The 18,921-nt window shown below is 34.4% G+C and overlaps 1 protein-coding gene across 2 annotated transcripts; it reads right to left on the reverse strand.

The window, feature by feature from the left end:
- Positions 1 to 2,310: 2,310 nt before the first annotated feature.
- Positions 2,311 to 7,005, reverse strand: LOC112506506 (GDP-L-galactose phosphorylase 2-like). Of its 2 annotated transcripts, none has more exons than XM_025110614.1 (7): positions 6,392 to 7,005; positions 6,151 to 6,284; positions 5,413 to 5,472; positions 5,071 to 5,313; positions 4,789 to 4,974; positions 3,749 to 3,997; positions 2,311 to 2,948 (listed from the first exon to the last, which is right to left on the reverse strand). In XM_025110614.1, the coding sequence occupies exons 1-7, from the start codon at positions 6,507 to 6,509 to the stop codon at positions 2,598 to 2,600; spliced, it is 1,341 nt and encodes a 446-aa protein (XP_024966382.1). In that variant the 5' UTR covers positions 6,510 to 7,005; the 3' UTR covers positions 2,311 to 2,597. The 2 variants fall into 2 exon arrangements, with proteins under 2 accessions (XP_024966382.1, XP_024966383.1); XM_025110615.1 differs by having other exon boundaries at positions 6,151 to 6,257; positions 6,392 to 7,004.
- Positions 7,006 to 18,921: the final 11,916 nt, after the last annotated feature.

Below are 18,921 nucleotides of genomic sequence, written 5' to 3' on the forward strand. Positions count from 1 at the left end.
GGAACACCGGAACCGGTTATGGTTTTGGATGGTTTCGAGGGACCGGCCTGACCGGGACCAGGACCGGTTTTTAAAAAAGTAGCCGTTTTTTTAAGTATAGTCGTTATATGACCGTTTTTGGTCTTTTTTGCCTTCTAAATCCTATATATAGGTGTCATGGTTAAAACTACAAAACATAAAAAACGTTTACAGTTCTCAGTTTTAATTATAACAAAAACGCATTTTTAAAGTGTATTTGAGTGACCCAATTATAAGTTTGATAATGTATTAAAAAAATCAGTCATTAAAAAAAATTAAAAACATTTTTTTGGTCCGGACCGGCTAACCATAACCGGTTATAGTAATGCTTGATTGGGCTTTGTATTTTCGAACGGGACCGGTTATGACCGGCACTGTTGAGACCCGAGTCCGGTAAGGCCCGGACCGGCACGGGACCGGTTTTTGGCCATCACTACATACAAGTGTATACCAACCCCCATTTTAGTCTTTTTGGGTGTAAATACCAGATTACCAATGTCTTAAATGGTGTCAGACATAGTGTGGTGGCGACTAGCGAGTAGGGAGGTAAACGAGCCGAACCAAGTTGAATGGTAGGTTATTCAAATTCGGTTTAAAAAAAAAATACTTGACTCGAACTCGAATAGTTTTTTCAATGTAGGGCTCGAGCTCGATTATTTTTGAGTTATCGAGCTCGATGCTCGTTTATTGGCTCGAATTCATGATCTTAACCCGTGCATTAGGTTGAAGTTGATATTTTTTATATTTTTATTGTGTGAATATGAACATATGAGCATGTTCGGTTCGAAAAAGTGTATGCTCAAATGACTCGCCTTGGATTGACTCGACTCGGAAAATTTAATCAAGTTTTCGAACGAGTTGAGTCGAACACTGTTGTTATGAAGTTGGGCTCGTTGAGTTAAATGAGTTTTATTTTGTGTTAGAGATTGACTCGAGCTCAAGACAAACGAGCTTGAGCTCGAGTAGCTCGTTAAAAGCTCGACTTGTTTACACTATAGTGGCGAGGTCAAACTTCAAGCCTTAAGAGTAACGTTTCCGATTTTATCCTCATCCCTCTCTATTTCTGTCGCCTTCCTCACATCATCTGGTCATTGTCTTCCCTCAATTGCTCTGCCTACAGTAATCGATTTCACCTTCTGTTGATTTCATCTCTTGTTGTTGTCAATTTCAGGTACGATTGTCAAAGACTTTCCAGCCTAGTGGTAAAGGCTTGGGCATGGCATAGTCATGAACCCGAGTTCGAGCCCTGGGAGGGGAGTGTTGGCATCATTTAAGTGGGGCCATGTTTAGCCTCCAAATTTGTCGGGGATTAGTCGGGCTTTGGCCCGGACACCTTTACAAAAAAAAAAAAAAAATTCAGGTACGATTTCATCCCTTGTTGCTGTCGATTTGATACGCGGACGAGACTTAGGAAGACCGGATGTGATTGAACTGGACAGACGAAAGTGAGATAGGCAGTCCAAAGTTTTGTAGAAGGTTTAGGGTTTTAATATTATATGAATAATATATCAATCTTGTTCAATATCCTGATTTTTGTTTCAATTATTTTGGTGAGATAGAAAAAAGAACGCATTTCTTTGCCCACTCAAGACATTATGTTGTTTTAGGGGTTGTTTACCCAAATGTTTACCCGGTAAGTGCTTACCAACTCAACACTATAATTTATTTTGATACGTAAGATTTTAATACATCAAAACATATCGAATGCAACAATTTACCGGGTAAGCGCTTACCTGGATAAGAGTCGTCATCTCACTTATCGAGCAAGACTCTCCATTTTTTCCCATCGCTCTTACCCGATAAGATTTTTGGCCCTTGTCATATTCATCCAATGGGAAAATTTATCCGGTAAACACTTACCAAGTAAATGTTTAGTAAACAACCCCTTAATGTCACTCCAAACATGAGATACAAATTTTTGTATTGTCCAATCCCGCATACCGTACATCCCCTTAAACTAAACTAGGATCTTATCTTGTAGCCACCATAGCAACCCCAGCCAGTGGCCGGTAAGCATTTGGGTTGTGACACACCGGTTAAAGCTGAAAAGGATGTACTGAAGATCCCATCTTCTTTAGGTTCAGATACAGGTACCGGCATAACCTTAGTGACCATGGACCTATGATGACCCCAGACCGTTGTAATCACCCAAAGAGATCAGTCAGTGCACATAAACGACCAGTAGTCATCTGGGGGATTAGTCGGTGCACATACACTGCCTGAGATACCCATGGTTACTCAAAAAAACACAATGGCAGGCTCAAAGAGAGTTGGCAAACAAAAACAAGAATCAAACTTAGAAGATCATAACTTCTCACAAACACCAATATCAATACCAAATCCATTTACAAGAAACAAACCAGCAATTTCATCAAACATCCATTAGCTATAGCTCATAGAGCAGCTAGCACACACTGAAAATCTATACAATCAAACCACCACACACAGGAATTTTGCAAATACTACAGCAATCCCATGTTTTTGCTTTATTTAGCACACCCAAATCCAATATATATATATATATATATATATATATATATATATAATTATATGCTCTTGATTATGATAATGATACCAACCTAGTATTGAACTAGGCATTCTTGCTTACCAGGAACCACGGCTGCATCTGCATTGGGTCCGTTGTTCACACCACCAACTTGGTCGATATCTTGATGGTCGTCAGCCACCAACTTCTTCTCGTTAACGCCACAGGAAATGGCGTCGAATATAATTGTTATCACTTCATGAAACCTTTCTTCAGACAAAGAAACCTCTGCAAGAAGCCTCCAAGCTTTTTCCTCCGATGCCCATTCGTAATCCTCCTTCCTTTTCAACACCATATGCCCACTGATTTCCCACACGGCTGGATTCACCTGTGTATCTAGAACCTCGGGACTCACTTCTCCAAGAGCCTGCTTTTCCGCATAACACTGTTTCCATTTACACGTTAACATCACATTAAAACCAAACCAAACAAACCCAATATGTCCCACCTAGAGTGCCACAAGGGTTGTGGCGTAGTGGTTGAGGCCCGGGGGAGGTGGTGGAATATTCCATCTGCCATTGGTTCAATTCCAAGCGTCCACAACAATTGTGGCCACTGAGTTTATCAGGGCTGATGTCTTACAATCACAATTTGCCAAGATTAGTCTAGGAATAGCCTGGGACACCCTTCCCAAAAAAATGTCCCACCTACAAGTGGGGTTTAGGAGGGTGAGATGTACCCAGATTCTGGTTGTGTTTTTTATCTGTTTGAAATGCTAACCAACCGGAACTAGAGGCGGACCTAGATTTTTTTCAATTTATGACATCATTGGACTATAAAAAACAAAGCTACGGATATTTTTTTTCCAAATCCTCATTGGTCTGTTGGTTAGTTCCTTGCTTTTTATATGTGAGGTCCTCTGTTTGAGTCTTTTATCCCAAAAAATTTCAAAAACATAATAAACCTGAAACTAAAAGCTAAGAATTGAGAAAAATGAAAATGATACGAATGGGATTCGAACCCGCATCTGGAAGGGGATAAAAGACCTTGCAAACCAACACTATCAAAAGAAACTTGTGTTATTATTGTAGTTTCAAGGAATATACGGTTGCACCCAACAAGATAATACGGTGGCACCTTTCACGATCCTAGTTTTTTTACACTATGTTGGAGGAACGAAGTGGTGGCCCGTGCCACCGTATGGACCATAGTGGGCCCGCCCCTGACTGGAACTAAAATTTTTACCTGAGGAAGGACAAAGATGCATCTCCCGGAATCTGAAATTAGCACATTGTAAGGTATATTGTTGTTTTGAAGGCATATGCAGGAGTCAGCGACAACATTGGATAAATCTTCAAGAGAATTTCCACCCTCAAACACAAGACCTTTAACAGGATAGTTGAAAATCTCAGAAATCAGAACCCCACCATTGAACTCACTGATCTTTCTAGTGGGAGCTTTCTCAATTGGAAATGGCACAGCCAAGTAGTAAGCCTGAAGCAAGATGTCAAAATATAGATATATCTAATCATGTTACAAAACCTGCAAAGCTATGGTTTCCTAGAACTTGATACATAAAGTTCATATCAATAACCATTACCACCTCATTTACAAGCAAAACTCTAATCTTTTTCTAAATAACACGTCCAAATTCATCATGAATGTGTGATTCATGATAAATAACACGTCCAAATTCATCATGAATGTGTGATTCATGATGAATATCCATCATGAATGTGTGATTCATGATGAATATCCATCCTGAATTTGTTATTCATGATGAATATTCATGTTCCTGGATTCCTAACGGAACTTTCCTATATATATATATATATATATATATATTCATATATATAGAGAGAGAGTCGGGTTCATACAAGAACAACAACCAAATAAGAGAATAAGAAAACGGTCGAATCACATGTGATTCTACACTAAAATCATGTGTAAAATCACATGTGATTCATGCGACTTTGGCGGTTGCGGCCCACGTCGCCGGCACACCTTTATGTTAACTGTTAGTGTAAAATCACATGTTATTTTGCAAGTGATTTGGCCGTTTTCATGTTCTTTTATTTAGTTATTGTTCTTGTTTGAGCCTCTCTCTCTCTCTATATATATATATAGCACACTAATGTGGCTGACAACATTATTGAATTTCAAGAAGTAACTTATATCATGTTGAATCATACATGCTGCTTCTTCAAATATCTAATTTGGTTTTTTCTTTCTAAAAGCAAATTTCAGAAAAATCCCATTATAATACAAGACAGGAAGATACCGACCTGGAAGTGAAGATGATTGATAGTAGCAAATGCACCCAAGCTATTGTAACCTAGACGAAAGTGTGGACTTGCAGCCTCACGTGCCATATACAGTGCAAGCAATAAGCTTTCATGGTCAATCCTTTGAGGTAAACGTTCAAGTATTCGAGGAATCAGAAGTACGTGCCCGTATTCAATCGGACTAACCTATTGGTTTCAAATACAAAACAATTAACAGATTGTTTATGATAAAGATTTTCATTTGTGTAAGGAACGGACAATTAAACAATCAAGAAAACATACATTAATGGCAACAACACTTGGGGATTTGCCAAGATCAACAGAAGCATTTGGATGGAAACTGACTTCATTATCTTCACTTGCTTCAAACTGAAAGAGCACCTCCTCCTGTCCAACTTTGGTAAAGTTGAACTTGTTCTCATCAAAGGGCTGCAGCACCTTATCAACTTGGAACTCAGTGGGACGCTTCTTCAGGTGGCGACCCTCGTTCAGCTGAGCAACAAAGCCATGTTCACCTGGAATCACCTGTAAAATATCATAAAATAGTATAATTAAGAGACAATTAGAATTACATTTTCAGTTTGTTTTAAAAGATTCATGAAATAGCAAGAAACTGATGAGTACCTTAGTTGCACAGGCAGTAACATCATAACGAAAAAGTCCCCTTTCCATGCGATCCTCCCACTGCAATTTATATACAACAATTTTGTTAGCAGCCTAATGGGACTGGCAGCTTATTCAGTCACTATACAAGTATACATGACTGTTCTGTTTGGTAGTAGCTTAATGATATAGAAAGTAGCTTGTTCATTAAGCTTCCAGGGGAAGCTTTATTTATGAATCCAAGTTTTTTCCTAACCTGCCCCTCCCAATTGAAAAACACACTACTTCCATCTATGAATCACACACTCCCCAACAAAAGCCTTCCCAATCTATACAAGAACAGCTTACCTTCCCAATCTATACAAGAACAGCTCTGTCCATACAGAACTTTGAGCTTGTTTGTTAGCAGCTTAATGAGCTTAATGGGACTCGCAGCTTATCCGGTCAGCTACATATTACTGTTTGGTAGAGGCTTAATTATATAGAAGGTGGTTTATTCAGTAAGCTTTCTGGGGGAGCTTTATGCAGAGAGCCAAGTTTTTCCTAAACCTTCCTTCCAAATTAAAAACAAGTTTATTCCTTCTATGGGAAAACCCTCCTAAACAAAAACCTTTCTCAGACTATACAGACAGATTAATGCACATAGACATCTTTAACGGAAAACCAACCAAACAGCCCTGGAGAACCAATCAAACAACCCCTTAGCCAAAACCAATCATTAAAACCCCAAAAAACACAAATTTGAGTTTTCAATACTACCTCTCCTAGAAGAAGGGAGTCCAAGAAGGAAAAAGGGAACTCGATTTTGTCGCATGAATCAACCTTCTTGTTGGATTTTGGAAAAGCATACAAAGGTAGCTTAGCCCCTGTATCGAACCCCAAGATATTGAAAACTAATCATGTCAGTAAACAAAACAGGTATATTTAGAAGCTCAATTCTGCAAATAGAAACAATTATTTCGAAAAAGGGTAATTAAAACGGACGCAATTGAAAAAATACCTGTTATGCAACAGTTTCTCAGGCAATTACGGCCGCAACCACGGGTTGCACCGCCATCCTCAGCCTCCTCTTTCTGGTAATTGGAAAGAATAGTAGGAACCCTCTTGATCCTCAACATCTTCTTGGATTAATTGATTGATTTAAGTAGACAACAGCGATCACGAAAGCAAATCTTCACAATTTTATATGATAATAATAGATATATATACTTAGAACCCTAGGCCTAAACCTAACCTAATCTACGAGAAGGACGAAGAAGGCTGAACCGCCGCCGGCGAGAAATAGGAGGTCTGAAGGACTACCGCCTTCGGACGGCAAAGCGCCACGTCCACCGTGCGTCGAAGGGTTGCTCTCAATCGTTATTGCACCCTTCCGGCGTACTGATCGGACATGTACGAGGGGCCGCGTTGCTCCGTGTATAGCCGTGATGTCTGCAACTTGTCGTTCCAGGGTTTTACCCCAACCCTTTTTTGTTGTTCTTCTTCTTCTTCTCTCTCACAAACGCAAAGCAAAAACTCTGTTGGAAGGAATTTCCGATTGTGGAATTGGGTAGGGCGATCGGCAACAATGGAGGTCAGGCTGATTTGTTTGAACGAGATTGAAAAGATGATCAGATGGTAGAAATGAGAGGATGAGAGTTGTTGAATTATATAGGTGGGGATAAGACCAACGATTTCTATAGTGAAAATAATTAAAATAGCTATTGGTGTTTTCTATTAAATGGTTTGGTATATAATGATTAAGTTGCAATTGTTTTTTTGTAGTTGTTAAATGGTTTGGTGCAAAAAGATTAAGTGGTCAGAACGATTAAGAGGCTTTCATGATATAGTGTAAAATGAAATATAATTATTTGGTAATTATTTACAACGGAATTAGGACGTTGAATGGTTAAGAGAGGTCCATGATACAAAATCATTCAGAGGGTTTTAAAACCATTAAGAGGCATACTATTTTTTTGCCAAACAAGATTCACCTCTTAACAATTCAAATGTTGCTTTTTAATGAAACTATTAAGAGGTAAACAAACAACCCCTAAACCATTTAGTAGACCATACTAGAGCAGTACTTCATGCATACAAGATGGTTTTTAAAAGATTTTATTAAATGTTTTATAATATAGTATAGATTTACTTTTGGGAAATTGACCAAAATAGTTAATTTCTTCAATCAAATTCACTTTTTAGTCATTTTTCAATTGAATTCTTATCTGTGTAAACTCGATTTACAGATTAACAAAAAAAGAAAAACAAATATTCATGCGAATTTGTGTAATTTGAGTAAAGTATTTACATAAGGATCTTTATTTGTGTAAATAATTTGAGTAAGGGGGTCGTTTACCAAATGTTTATCCGGGTAAATGCTTATCAAGTCAGTTACCTTACCGGATGAATATGGTAAGGACCAAGAATCTTACCCGGTAAGAACGAGACAATGACCAAGAGTCTTACCCGGTAAGTGAAGACGAAGACTCTTACTAAGCGCTTACCGGGTAAATTGTTGCATACGATGTCATTTTGGTGGATTAAAATCTTACCCGGTAAGTGAATAGTAATGTTAAATTTTACCGGTAAGCACTTATCTGGTAAGTGTTTTGTAAACGACCCCTAAATAAATTTTTTTAAACTCGGGTAAGCCCTTACTCGTGTAAGAATAACTAACATGTTTAATTAAGCACATAAGTAATTTAACCCGTATCAAACTAGTAATCTCTGAATTACACTTCTTTCCTTTTTTTTATCCCGAAACGATGAATTCAGCTCAAATAAATATTGAATACCTGAGTAGGATTTTTCTGAAATGATGAAATAATTGTAGACGTAATTTCATCTGAAACATACTCAGACAGTTTTCAAATTTTTGGTTATATATGATTACAGTGTAACTGATTTAGTAAAAATTCAAAATATGTTTACTTTAACTCTGACATACTCATTAGAGCTGTAACATCCATGTACATTTTTATATTAATCGGTATATTTAACCCGTTATGCAAGCCGACTAATCTCAGGGCTACCACCTGATTTGCGGGTAGCCCGAAGTCATCACAGTTGAACATTCGTGACCACAAGTGGATTTTTATTCCTACTTGGATTTGAACCTGGGACCTTCAGATACTTTTAACCTTAGTAGTCTAAGCTCAAACCAATCAGACGCCACATTGTGGTTGACATCCATATCCTTTGAGATCAAGAAAACAAAGGTTAAAATTGTCTAGACGAGGGATACCATTTATATCAGCGTTGGGTCCGAACGAGAAATACCATTTACGCCCCTAACAGAGGAGTGTGAAATTTTCACATCACTGCGTTTCCGACAGGGATCAGAATGGTATTTTTCGTTCCCGATCCTCAAACCTGGAGTATCTAGAAGCTTAGAAAAAACCAAAGGTGGGCCAGGGCAAACACCATCCCTAAGTACTTGGAAAATGCATCTAATTAATTTTATTAATATTAATAAATTCATAAAATTGACTATGATTAGCATCTTTTATTTTTAATACTAGTCATTACAAAACATGTCACAATCAATTGATTATTTAGTTTTTGAGACTCTAATAATCAATTTCAGAAAACATGCCCACACAATCCTAATTTTCAAAGGAAAATTTGAGTTTCTATGCTTATTGGGGGCAGGGACAGACCTATAGTGGTGCATACGGTGGCACGTGTCACCGTGTTATTCCTCCATTGAAGGGTAAAAAGTTTTAGTTTCGTGAAAGATGCAATCGTATTTATTTTGTTATGTGTCACCGCATGTATTTTGAAATTACAATGAGAACAAGATTTATTTGGTATGGTTGGTTTGTAAGACTTTTATTCCACCCCAGATCAAAGTTCGAATCCTGTTAGTATCATTTTTTAGTCAAATAGTGCCACCTCTTGGGGGGGAAAATCGTATATTTGTTTCTTATAGTCAAACGGTGTCATCATTTGAAATTTTTTTCCCTAAATTTTTTTTGCTTATAGTCAAATGGTGTCACCGTTTGAAAAAGAAATTGGATTCGACCCTGATTGAGAAACATATAGATCCTAAATCTCTCATGTTGTCCTCTTTCAAAAATATGTTAAATTGTTTATTTTCTTCCCAAAATACCCTCATTTGTTTTCCTAACTACCCACCTCGTGGCACCAAACGGACCCGAGTCGATACAGTTGGGGAAAGGCTTGCCGCAACAAGATGGAATAGGAAGACCGTGGATGTGAGGAATGTGAATGCTGACGTCACATGGTTTATAAGCCTCTCGTTGGGTTCGATGATGACGTAAGTTTCCCATTAACCATGTGTTAGTATGTTTTTAAGACGTATACCTGCTTGTGTTTATCCAAATATGGCATATTAAAGTCATGTTGTTGATGCTTCGTGAGCGTTTTCACATTTTCCCACATGTATATTGGCAAAACGCCAACGTGTTCAATTTCGGTTCGTATACAAACATACTTGGCCGAGTCAACGTTTCAACCGAACATGTATCGAGAAATTCATTTTCACCAGACGTTTGAACACTCGAGAACATTGAATCTTATAATTCGGGACAAATACATCTCTATGATTTTGGAAAACACGTTGTCGCTATGCATGGTTTCGTTCATTTGTTCACAAAACCATTTCTGGACGATGAAACGTATAATTTCACAAGTATAGTAATTGGAAAGCTTCATGCTTTATTGGTCTTATATTTGAAGCTTTCAACGTAATTTCTAGTACATGTGCACGTATCACATGACCGCACACTTTAAATCCGTGTCTGGATGCTCGACCAGCTTCTAGCACAAAAGTCAGTATTTGTGTCCAACTTCATCTGCCTCAAATGTACAAATATACAGTTAACTTGAAGTCTTGAAATATAAACCTCCATTATACCCCACACATACGTTACTGCTTTTCTGTGTGCATCTTAATGCCGTTCCGTAACTCATATCAACCCCAAAAATAGTCTCTTCCATGACATATTCATTCTTGATTAGATGACCAACTACCCGTGGTGACGACCAACTGTCCAGAGGGGTATTTTAGGGAAAAATGAAAAGTCAAGTATATTTTTCAGAGATGATAAAATGTGAGCATATTTGGGATTATAGGCCCTCAATTGAGCACGAGATCTCAAATTTCCCTTTCGAAATGAAATAATTATCAGCCCTCATAAAAGACGAAATGGTTAGATAAACGGTCACTTTAACCCTTTTTTCTTATTTCTTTCCTAACAACTATGACATTTAGCACATATGAACCTGTAGTGTTTATAACACGTAATAGAATTTAAAATTGTTTTTGCTTATTAGTTTTTGCACATATACTACTTATACTAGAAGGGTACCCGTGCAATGCAGTTAGATACATCTCAATTTTAATGTTTCGCTTTATTCAGTCCCCTGTCGATGTTATGATACGGTTTCATGTGGTTTTGAGAAAAACGATAATGTTTTTGTTTTTGAATAAAATATAAATTTGAAGATACCTTAGAATTTTTAAAAAAATACATCGATATTAGTATCAAATCAACTATTTAAAAGTTCTTGTTTTGTTGTGTAATTTCTTTAATTCAATTTTTTTAATTATAATTCAATTGAAGTTTAATAACGAAGTAATTTATTTTTGATTTAATAATATAATTTTTTTATAAAGATAATGATTAAACATTCTGTTAGAACACAATGATTATCCTAATTACATTTTAGATTTTTTATATTTAAAATAAATGTTTATCCGGTATTTAATTATGTTTATCTGCAGTTAGTTACACGAATTCAAGCAAGGACTTTAATAAGTTGTACTTATGCATTATTTACTTGTAATCTTGAATTTTAAGTAATATGCATTAATAAACAATACTTTATGTATAAAAAATGGTTTTTAAGAGTTTTTGTCAAATGCTTTATAATACAGTATAGATTAACCCAGTTGTTAAAAAATAATGCATCCAAAAAGATGGGTGAATAGATGTACATGTTTAATTTGATTGTTTAAATAAAGGGTAAATTGCATGAAAAAGTACCGTACTTTAACTTGATTCATATTTTGGTAACGTACAATTTTATTTCTGAATGCTTTATTTTATTAGAATAAAGAGAGTTAAAATACATTGGTTGTAGAAAAATGAATATATAAGTTTGAATTCGATATAAAGTGTTAAAAGGTATCACAATAATTATGGTACAATTTTATTTTTGAATGTTTTATTATGTTATAATGAAAAATCCAGTAAAATTGTGACATGGAACGAGGCTACAGTAGAAAATTATCAAATTATGTTTTAGTTAAAAAAATGGGAAATTATCATTTTTTTTTCCTTCTATGAATATCCCGAGTCCTCAAAAAATGTAATAGAAGATAAATAATTAACTGTTTACAAAAATAATCTGTAATCTTCAAAATGAAAATAACAGAATTACCAATCTGAGATATCTAGATCGACTTCAAAGTCCATACTGTGTGGAAAATTGAGGGAGTAATTCAAAATGAAAACATACCATTTCCACGTTTTGTATATCCAGTCTCATGAAGATATGGGAGCATCTAATTAGTTTTCTCGGAGCTTCAGAGATGAATGAAACACACCAGCAACTGATTTTGCCATAGATTTTTCTTGTTCTTCCTTATATGGTTTCTCTAACCTACTTCAGTTTGCTTCTAATCGCAGACAACAGAGTGGATAGAGAGATCGAGAAAATAGAAGTAAAACAAACATAATTATTGTTTCATATCTTTCTATTAGATGCATAGAAAGATAGAGGGAGGCGTACCGCCAGCTATACTGTTAATTCATAATTTCTTATCGGGATCGAGAGATGGAGAAGAGCAAAGAAGTTTGTGATAGAAAGATGTAGAAGAGAAGGAATTGTAACGGTAGAAGATGAATAGTAAAAGTTTTAAATTAAATATAAAACCTAAAATAAAAGGAAAAAGGAAGACATGAATATCAGTATAAGGAGACGTCATGTCAACATTGTATGTTTCTTTTTTTATAGATAAAGATTTAAAGGTTTATTTGATCATTATATGTAACTTATATATATAAAGTAAATGAAAGGTTTATTCATTTAATGATATGTTTTTATTTAAAAATAATTCAAAAATTGAAAAAAATAGCAACTAATGATTCTAGCTCTTTCAAGATGCCACATCATCTTTTGATGATTCTCCTTTATATAGATACTAATAAACAAACCGTGCAATAACGAAACTAAGTGATTGGAGCTTGAAGATTTGTTTGAATCTCAAGCGTACGGGCAAAGGGTCCCATGTGACTCGGTTTCTTTTTTGGTCCCAAACGAACTACATGTGATATGGAGCGATACACATGTCGTTTTACTGAAAAATCGACGACTATTTATGGTCTTCAGTGGATATTGATATGTGCTTGTGACCGTAATTTGACATTTAGGAAGTTGGAATATAATCACTGTATTTTCATATCTGATTCTAGATAAGGTGGTTGAAGTTGAAACCTCATTATCATCAAACCGGCAAAGATACCAGACGTAGGTCACATAAGGGGGTCATTATATTGGTCCACTAGATTCCATCTTATTAGAAAAGCTCAAAAAAGCCATCTCTATATATCCACAACGAAACTTCCTCGAAGACACTTTCTCTGTGACGTGATATGTCTTTTTTTTCCTTATACGATATTTATGTACTGCAAAACTCACACATACTCCTCGCTTTTCGTGATGCTTGAACGTTATGGGATCTGAACTGGGGTACTGCTGAATCAAGTACCCTTTAACTCAGATTGATACTGTTGGCAATAATGTTCGATGATTTTGAGTTTTATCAACACAGATTAATCGTTTATCATCAATGAAAACGATGCTTGTATGCTACCTTTCCACAAATATGCGTTAATGATTTATGTGGCTCTACAACAATAAAAAGTTATCAATAGAAATAACAGCCACCATGTGTCTGTGGACCTACAACCATGTGCATCAACAATCAAGCTTTCTACTGTTTATTTGGTAACCGTGGGCAGTGACAGATCCAAGAATATTAATGGGGTGGGGGCACGTTGGCCATATGGGACTGGAGGAAACCATGTAAGATAAGGGTAAAAATAGAAAATTTAATCTAGTCAACAAAGGTTTTTGGTTTTTGATTGAGGGTCTTTCCCCCCAGTGCTTAAAGGCTAGATCCGCCCCTGACCGTGGGTATCTGGACCAACTTATGTCCATGTTGACTAATCATACGTGGACAAATTTTCTAATGTCTTATCAATTAAGCTACCCCTCTTAGGGTTCTTTTTACAATCCATTTTGCCATGTTTTTTCTTTATAGAATCACTGATATATTTGATATAACACACTTTTATATAAAATTCACAGACTTTAAAAGAAATCAGAACACAAAATTTCAAACAATTTTTTTGTCAGAACCCTTTTATGTGTCGAATGACTTACGTTATGATCAATCAGATATACAGTGAAACAAGCTTGATAAAGTGTTACAAGTCATAACACGAACGTTGTATTTGATATAAGAATAAGTAAATCTACAAGCATACTCATTAAACCGTATATTCATAGAAAACGGGAAGAAAAAAAATCAACCGACTAATGTTTGTGAATCCTCATGGAAGTATATGCTTATCAGCCATTACTAAGGGGCTATTTAGTTAGTTTTTTTTTTATCAAGTCATGTATGAATAAAGTTGTCTGTATGGATTAATCTGTCTGTATAGATTGAGAAAATTTTTATCTGGGGTTTTTTTTTCACAGAGAAAAAACATGTTTTTAATTGGGATGAACAAGTATTGAAAAAAAAACTTGGTTTTATGTGTAAAGCTCCGTATTGGAAGCTTATTGGATAAATCATTTTATATATCATTAAGCCCGCTACCAAAAGAGTTATATATAAATTAAATAAGCTTTAAGTACCATCTAAAAACATAAAAGTATAAATAATTAATGCATTAAAAATTACAATTTGTTGATTTTTTTTGGTTGAAAACATATCCAAAAATAATAATCTCCGTCTCAAATTTTCAAGTCTCATTTATGTTCACCAATCACATGAACATACATTATCAAAGAGAGAGTGTAAACTTAAATTAAATAAATTTAAAATATACTAGAAGAGTACATGCGCAATGCAACGAGACACATCTCGATTTTAATATTTTAATTTTATTATGTGTCTCTGTCGATGTTATAATACGATTTTATGTGTTTTTAAGAAAGCAATAATGATTTTTATTTTTGAATAAAATATAAATTTGAAAAAAAAAATATCAATGTTAATATCAAATCAACTATTTAAAAGTTCTCATTTTTTATGTAATTTCTTTAATTTTTTATTATTATAATTTAATTTAARTTTAATAATRAAATAATTTATTTTTRGTTTAATAATATAACATTTTATAAAGATAATAATTAAGTATTCTGTTAAAACTCAATGATTATCCTAATTATATTTTAGATTTTTTATATTTAAAATGAGATGTTTATCCTGTATTTGATTATGTTTATGTATAGTTAGTTACACGAATTCAAATATGAAGCTTTAATAAGTTATACTTACGCACAATCTATTTGTAATCTTGAGTTTTAAGTAATATGCATTAATAAACAGTATCTTACGCATAAAAAGTGGTTTTTAAGAGTTTTTGTCAAATGCTTTATAATATAGTATTGATAAAACTTGATGTGTCTTAGTGCTTGTTTGTTAGCAGATTAAAGAGCTTAATGAGACTTACAGCTTATTCGGTATGATATATATGACTATTTGGTAATGGTTTAATAAAAAAGAAAGAAGCTTATTCAGTGAAATTACAAGAGGAAACTTTATGTAGAAAGTCAAGTTTTTTTTTTCCTTCCAAACATGTCTCTTCAAATTAAAAAACATGCTCATTCTATCTATGCAAAAACTCTTTCAAACATAACTCTTTCCAATCTATATAGACATATTAGACATACAGATTAATATAGGGATACATTTTTATCTATACAGAACTTAATGAAAGTCAACCAAAACACCCCCTTAATTTCATCGATGGGACAAGATTAAGGGGTTGTTTGTTTACTTTTTAATAGTTCTATTAAGAGACAGTCTCTGAATCGTTAAGAGATAAATCTTGTTTGACAAAATAAAAATAAAAAAATCCGGCCTCTTAATGGTTCTAAAACCCTCTAAATGATTTTGTATCCTAGGCCTCTTTTAACCATTCAGTACCCTAATTTCATTGTAAAAAATTACCGAACAATTATATTTCATGTTGCATTATATCATGAGAGCCTCTTAATCATTCTTACCACTTAATCATTCTATATCAAACCATTCAGCAACCGTCAAATAACCCCTAAGACATAAGGTTATGGGACAATAGATTTTTACTGACGAAAACATTATCTGTTTGTGGGGCCCATTCAAGAAACCTGATTGGCTTATGGCTTCACTACATATACCAAATGGATAACATCATGTCTCTTCTTTTTCTTTTCACAATAAAATAACAATTTTATTTTATTTTATTTTATTTCCACATAGTAATCAACACATGAATTTATATTTGTATTATAACAACAATCTTATATTGTCTGAAGGTCACATGTTCAAATCCAAAGAGGAATAAAAATCATTTTATGACTACGGATGTTCATATGTAGTGACTTCGGACTACCCGTAAAACAGATGTTAGCCTTAGTCAGCTCCGATGACGGGTTGGATATCCAGGTTAATAAAAAAACAATCTTATATTATTATGTTACTTTCATACCAAACACCACCTAAATTATTTGTTAAAAGAATAACCTTAATGTATTGTCACTTTCTTGCATTAATTATTTGTATATGTTGTTTTATCTTTTTTATTTTATTTTATCATAATAACAAAACTGGTATTATAAAAATGTTCTATAAAATAACGCAAACATTTTTCTTAGTTCTCGCATTTAGTGCCACATATGGGTTGCGTTAATCAGGTTGAAGACATTTAAACAATACAACCTAATGTTTGCGATCTGAAAAATCTCAATCCAACTCAAACAAAACCACAACCCGACTTAAATTACGAGTTAAAGCTTTAGTACATCATTTTACAATCTAGCTAAGCGATTGTGGTTACACGAAGTAAAATCAAAATGAGAACATTTGCATGAGACTTTGCCCAAAATACATAACATATAACAGGTCATGGGTTTCGACCCTGAACCCTCCTCCCACTAGCCTCCACCACTGAGTGAGACAAAAAGTGCTCCCTCATATTGGTGCCCTTGAGGCTTGAAGATAGGTTCCGTGTGTGACCAGTTGTGATTGCTGGTAATGAACTCTTTACCCTAATTAAGGCTAACAACTATGTATACTAGTTAATAACTTAACAGTCATATTAAATTCAGAAGACATCCGGTTCATTTCACAAACAAGAAATTAACAACAAAAAGACCAAATTCAAAAAATGGTCCACATATGGCCATAAGGGGATGGGATGGGTCATGACTTTCCCTACATATTTTGAATGGATCTCAACTTTTTTTTTATAAGATAATATATATTACTTCACTTTTATAAGAGCAACGATAGATATTTTTGTCTGTTTTATATGGGTCGAACATGGAGTACCAACACAAATAGCTACGTCACTAACACTAATTATTAAGCGTCTTCTTTTTGTCGTCATTTGGACGATGAATAATTTGTTTGTGAAAGGGCAAATTGCATGAAAAAATAACGTACTTTAACTTGATTCATATTTTGAGTAACATACTTTCAAAATTTTCATTTTGGTACGTAAGATGTAAAGTTTTAAACATTTAAGTATCCGAGTAATAGGTAGAGATATTAACCGATTATCATGTTGATGTGGTATCCAACTCAGTATTATTTGCTAACATAGTTAGTGACATAATTTTTTTTTAATCTAGAATTAGTCTTCAACCAGTTATTCGGATACTTAAATGTTTAAAACTTTACATCTAAGGTACTAAAATGAAAGTTTTGAAAATACGTTAAAATAAGAATTAAGTTAAATTACGTAATTTTTTCATGTAATTTATCATTTAAAAAAAAATACACTACTTTGCTTTTTTATTTATAAAGTGATCATTGTGTGACATTAATGACTTCCATTACATTTTAATTTTATTAACACATTTTAAATACTTGATCTAAGAAATTAGATGCATACATAACATGTAGGGGCAGGACGGGGCGATTTTGTTCAAATACAGTACAGATCCCGGGTTCAATCACTGAATGAGTAAGAAAATGTCTCCTTACATTGATGTCTTTGAAGACGATTCCGTGTGGAATCGATTAGGATTGTTAGTTAAAGTAGACAAATTGCATGAAGAGGGAACACATTTTGTTTTAGGGGCCGTTTACCTAAATGTTTACCCGGTAAGCTCTTAACGTTAGGAGTTAACGTTGTAATATGTTTTACCGGGTAAGATTGTAGTACATCAAAATGATATCGTATGCAACAATTTATCCGGTAAGCGCTTAACCTAATAAGAGTCGTCACATTCACTTACCGAGTAAAACCCTTCATCTTTATCATTGCTCTTACCGGGTAAGATATTTGACCCTTATCATATTCATTCGGTAAGGAAAATTACCCGATAAACACTTACTGGATAAACGTTTAGTAAATGGTCCCTTAGTTTCCACTTTGAACAACATATTTGGAAAAAAAAATTATTACTGAAAAAATGTCATCAAATATTTAAGTACTACTCTTTCAGAAAGAAAACATTAAAGTACTTTTCTTAATCTAGCTACTGGTAAATACTTTTAAGGTTACAAATTACTTGTATGTACATGTGTATACCATCCAGATGAACTTATTAGGGTGTTCATCAAAAAAAACTTGCGGTTTTTAGCTAAACCTGACCCTATATAGAGGAAGGATCAAATAGAAAGTTAAATATTTTGCAAGAAGACTAGAAGTTCCAATATCATATATGATTACATTCCTTTAGGTTTGTTTAGTCATATATGATTAAGCTTTTGCATCATGCATTTAATCATATATGATACCATAAACTTCTCGTCTTTTTGCAAAATGTTTAGTTTCTCGTTTCAACATACCCTATATATATATAGACAACGGATCGTGTAAAAATAGAAGTTAAAGTGAGAAATGTAAGACTGAATTTAGACCTTTGATCATTTTTAATCTCATCCTCACCCCATGAATTGCGCTTCTAACAGGAATTGACCTGGTACATCTCATTAGTGTGATCTCTTATTAGAATTGAACCAAGGTTGAAGATCCTTCTCACCAGAATCTAACTCTCTCTCTATATATACACTGTGTATATAAGGGTTGGGTTCAGATGATAATAGAAGTAATGATAAAAAGTTATGGTAAGAGAGATAAGAAAAGAACTCCACACTTGGATCAATCCTAATTGAAGATCAACACTAATACGGTGCACCAACATGCACCAAATCAATTCCTGTGATATGCGCCAATTCATAGGGTGGGTGTGAGATTAAAAGTGATCAAGGGTCCAAATCCATTCTTTCGCTTCTCAATTTAACTCATATTCTCACACGATCCTTCGTCTTGTATATATATATCAATTTAGTAT

The sequence above is a fragment of the Cynara cardunculus genome, assembly GCF_001531365.2.
Source record: "Cynara cardunculus var. scolymus isolate 2C chromosome LG 2, CcrdV1, whole genome shotgun sequence".
NCBI classification, from domain to species: Eukaryota; Viridiplantae; Streptophyta; class Magnoliopsida; order Asterales; family Asteraceae; genus Cynara; species Cynara cardunculus.

Bases quoted from the DNA above. Each gene is read 5' to 3' on its own strand.
- LOC112506506 (XM_025110614.1), bottom strand. From the start codon at position 6,509: ATGTTGAGGATCAAGAGGGTTCCTACTATTCTTTCCAATTACCAGAAA. The intron at 4,975-5,070 runs GTATGTTTTCTT...TGAAACCAATAG, and splicing joins CAAGTGTTGTTGCCATTAAT to GTTAGTCCGATTGAATACGG. The intron at 3,998-4,788 runs GTCGGTATCTTC...ATCTTGCTTCAG, and splicing joins TCAATCATCTTCACTTCCAG to GCTTACTACTTGGCTGTGCC.